The following is a 4,701-nucleotide window of genomic DNA, read 5'->3' on the forward strand; positions in this document are numbered from 1 at the left end:
ACAGACATCTATTCCAAAGTTCAATAATACTAATGTGGATAGAAGTGTGGGTTCTATACTTGCCACAACATTCAGTTGTTTATGCAAACAAGCAAATTCAGCACCTCTATGATCAAGCAACAAATATAGTGAAAGTTATAGATGAAGAGTATTGTAATCGATGCACTATAAATCCCCTTAATTCAAAGAGTATAACAACTTATTCAGAGCTCATATTATTTGAATTTTGAAATCCAAAAAGAGTAAGTCTACAATGGCTGGCTCTCGATTTTAGAAGAATAAGCCACATAAAACTCGGTTTGCATCAAAATCTTCAAGGCATATACACAAACTATCTAAGTCAGGTGCAAAGATATCCAAGGGTTCATAGCATGATATGAGTAAAGGAGCAAAAGATGCCAGGATCCAATGTTGTAAAATGGTTTGGGAAAAAAAGTGGGCTGCACTTTTGGCAAAAAAACGTGCTTTAACTGGCTCAACAAGTCCCCCACAGATTATTGTACTATTTCCTCTTTCATCAAATGTTCAGTTGACAAAACTAAAGCAAAAACTTTCATCAGCAATTGCTTTGGATGAAACATACATTTTGAATGGTGCAGATACAATAGAGATTGATATATCAGATAATGGAAAAATAGAAGCTATAACAGATGTTCTTTGTTCTTCTACTTGCAAATTAAGATCGACAATTCTGGAAGCACCGCATGGCGATCTTCATACATGCTTAGACATGGCAAAGGTTGCAGATATAATTGCATTTATAGCTTCAGCTGATGGCTATAGAAATGGAGTTGTGCACAATCGATATATTGATCTAATGGGAAGCCAATGCTTATCTATGCTTAGAGCTCTGGGTTTGCCCAGCACTATTGGCTTGATTATTGACTTACCAATGGATCAAAGGAAGAAACTGGATGGTAAAAAAGAATGTGTTTCAACTCTTACAAATGAATTTCCAGAAGACTGTAAAATCTTCCCTGCAGATATGAAGGATGACTTTCAAAAGTTAGTAAGACATTTGGGTGAGCTGCACTTGTCAGTACCTCAATGGAGGAATCAACTGCCTTTTCTTATGGCTCAGCAGGTTGAAATTTCAACATTGGATCATGATTTAGGCAAGAGTACAAATTACTTTTCATGCTATGTGCGGGCACAGAGTCTATCTGTTAACCAGTTGGTTCATGTGCAAGGAGCTGGAGATTTTCAACTGGATCAAATTGACATTCTTGAAGATATGTTTCCTCTTAATCGACACAAGAAGAGTAAAGTGGATTTCGTGCAATTAGATGATAACTCACAAAGTCAGAAGATTCTTCGATCATTGGTGCCAAACACATTAGAGCAGGAACACATTGTTGTTGAGAATGTTCTAGATCCTCTTGCAGGCGAACATACATGGCCAAAAAAAGAAGAGAACCTAGAATTTGAAGAACATTCTTCTTAATATAATAGCAAGGAATTCTTGTAACAATCCTACGAATGGTAGCCATAATACCAATAAATAAAAAAAGCAAATTCATACATGCTTACCTGTTATTGTACATGGTAGCTCGAGCTGAATGAATGGACACAATTTTTTACTTAAAAATTTATGAAAAGGGGAAAAATCAAATGGAGTTATGTCTTCAGTCAGCCCACAAATTACATTTCAGGCTCTCATGGCGGCAAGGGTTTCAGAACTCTTCATTATCGCAGACAAGAAGCAAAATGGAAAAATGAAATATGCTTAATGATGTTAGGGTTCATATGCAAAAGACACCCTTTTCTATATTGTAATATCTTTTCAAGTCTGAGCCCTTATGCCTATTGGCATTTTTTTTTTTTCCTTAGTTTTGTTTAATAAAGCTCAATGTGTAAATATGTTAATAGTGTGTTAATATTATCTTGTAAAAGATATATTAATATGCTATTAAGTTTTCTTATGAGCTTTATTTTATTTTGTATGTGCATAAGCATTTAATAATTGATTTTTATGATCAATTAATTACCTATGAGGCATGCAGAATCAGTTGGAGGAACAAATAAAGGGAATATAGGACTTGCTTGAGCATGTTAGGGATCGAATTGAGCATTCCAAGGGGTTGTTAAGGGGCATTTATTGACAGTTTGAGCTTTTTGGGGGTAGTTTTGATAAGTCACATGGGTGGTTGATAGCTTGGCTTGACTTTTATAGTCATTGAATGCTTGTTGGAGGAGCGGGGAGGCTATTTTCAGGGCTATGTTTGTGCATACGACCCAAGAGGTTGGGTTTTGTACTTAATGAGTTTTAGAGCTCATTAGAAGTTAGTTTCAAGTTATGCAAAACAGTATGGAGTGATATTTTATCCTGAGTACTGTTATGTGCTTTTTGTATAACTATTTTGAAGAAAAGTTGAATATATGACAAGCATTTTACAGGTTCATTTTGGAAAGGATTTTCAAGCCTCAATCTTTTTCAGTGGTACTATGTATTTTTTTTTTTCTGATTTGATCAGGTTAGCTTGTGAATCCAAGGGTTCCTTGTTAATCTATCTCAGTTCATACCTTGTCACTGAAGTGTATTTTGTCTATAGCTCACCTTTTGTGTTTGTTTCATTTTCATCTTATTAAGTTAAAAATTTCTATTTTTCTTAATGAGTGAGAATCAAAACCTTAATGTGAAATACTGTTGCAGGCCAATATAAAGTTTGAGTGCTCATTAGTGTTTTTCCTGCATTTTGATGGTGAAATGGTCGTTATTAGTTGAAACATTTCTTTAAACATTTTTAGTGCATCACCTTTTAGGAAGTAGTTTATTTTTTCTATTTTTTGTAATCTTCCTTAACCCTTTTCTCAGCAAGAAAGTAGTGTTAGAAGAATCAATTAGGTGATTTCTCATAAAGGAGACGGCCTAGAATCTGGAGGTTCAATCATTGATAGGTTACCCACAGCCTTTGGCTATTCCAATGTTGGCCTAAATTATAAAATTTTTATTGTAATTTGATAGGGTGCAAATTTAGGTGACAACAATTTTTGGCACGCCCGGTGGGACTCAATGATTTTTTGTACTTCTTTTCTATTTTTTTGATATTTTTGTTGGTGTGTTCAACAATATATTCTTCTGCAAAAGGCAGAAATAAGCACACTTGCCAACTTCGTTACTCTAGTATGAGTATTTTCAGTGCAGTAATTTATGAGTAAAGTCCAAACAAGAAGTAGTGATGCATCTCTTCAATACAGTGAGCTATCACCACCTAGGAGAGGCAGGAGAACAACTAACAAAGTGCAAGAAAGCATCAAAAACCATCCACCATCTATCCCAAAAATTATTTCTAATAGCATCGTGTATGACCAATGAGTCCTTCTAATTTAGTTTTGCCTCTTCCTATTTCATTTATTATATTTTCTTGTGTGTCAGGAAGAGGTCTTGCAATTGGTTCAAGTTGCAGAATTTGTTGTTCTTCTTGGGGATGGTTTTGGTTTTGAGGTTCTTGAGGGTTTTGAGGTTCTTGTGGATCTGCTAGTTGATTATTGACATTTCTTGATAAAAAATCCATTGAAATCTAAATAAAAATTGTAAAAACCCTACAAAACAATATTAAAAACCTACAAAACAATATGAAAAATGTATCAAACAATGCAAAATGAAGTTTAGATCACATATGGCATGGGCGGGGGCATGCTTGTGATCTTGAATTTTGCCAGTGAGGAGGCATATCGGCAAGGCGGGTGGTGAAAAGTGTTGTTTTATGCAACTTGCGTACACGCTACTATTGGAAGAAGCTAAAAAATTGAGATAAAATAAATGGTCTATAGGTATGCAACCCATTTATAAAATTTTACTTTTTCTAAAGTGCGTACAACTTGGTGCATATACCCCACTAGGTTATTGTAGACATCAATATGACCATCCTATAGCATTCAACATTTCACTGATAGCCCCCATGAGCTCTGAGTTACGACCCTCAAAAGATTGACCTCCAAATGCACTTAGGGCACCTTGGAGACTCTTAGGTATAGGGTGGTTGTGTACATTGGAGGGTCTCCATGGTTGAAACAAGGGTGTCACTATGGTTCACCGTCCTATTTGAAGCTAAGGGTGCTGATGATTCAATGCCAAGATCAATGGTTTCAAAGTTACACAGTGATACACCAATGAACAATGTAATTTCTTGCTTCACATCATTGATTAGCAACTTATCAAAATATGGAATTAGTCTCCCACCAAAATCCCATATATCATTTTGAAGAGGATCGTCTATTCTCTCTCTTCTAGTAAGTGCTCTTCTCAAAGTAGTACGATTTAGGTTCAAGTCAATACAAGTTTGTCTCATATATCTACCCTTTCTCAAATGATGTCTTACCAAAGAGGTTGTAATAACCCTTCAAGAAACTCTCTTATCCTTCTCCCTTCTATTTTTCCTAATGCTATTAAGAACATTGAAAAGATTCTTAACAATAATGGATAACCCACAACCCTATTCGACCCATTGCATCCCAACATGTTTCTTTAGGACCCTTGGGGACATAAGGTAATCTATCATATGGGTTGAATGAGGTCATAGGTTTGACCCATTCCATCATGACATGTGTTCAGGACATAGTGTAATCAATCATATGGGTCGAATGGGGTCATAGGCTAACCTACAACCCTATTTGACCCATTACATCATGACATGTATCCCTGGGGGTCCTAAGACCCCTATGGACATAGGGCAATCAGTCATATGGGTTGAATGGGGT

At 35.8% G+C, this 4,701-nt stretch overlaps 1 protein-coding gene across 1 annotated transcript; it reads left to right on the forward strand.

Annotated features, from left to right (window-relative positions):
• The first annotated feature begins 418 nt into the window (after positions 1-418).
• LOC149556266 (uncharacterized) lies at positions 419-1,444 on the forward strand. The gene has a single exon (XM_089829787.1). It carries the CDS (start codon positions 419-421, stop codon positions 1,442-1,444), a length of 1,026 nt encoding a protein of 341 aa, XP_089685913.1.
• The last annotated feature ends 3,257 nt before the right edge of the window (positions 1,445-4,701 follow it).

This window comes from Cupressus sempervirens, chromosome 5, assembly GCF_028749045.1.
Source record: "Cupressus sempervirens isolate cs-2001-9-10 chromosome 5, ASM2874904v1, whole genome shotgun sequence".
In the NCBI taxonomy this organism is placed as follows: domain Eukaryota; kingdom Viridiplantae; phylum Streptophyta; class Pinopsida; order Cupressales; family Cupressaceae; genus Cupressus; species Cupressus sempervirens.

Bases quoted from the DNA above. Each gene is read 5' to 3' on its own strand.
- LOC149556266 (XM_089829787.1), top strand. From the start codon at position 419: ATGGTTTGGGAAAAAAAGTGGGCTGCACTTTTGGCAAAAAAACGTGCT.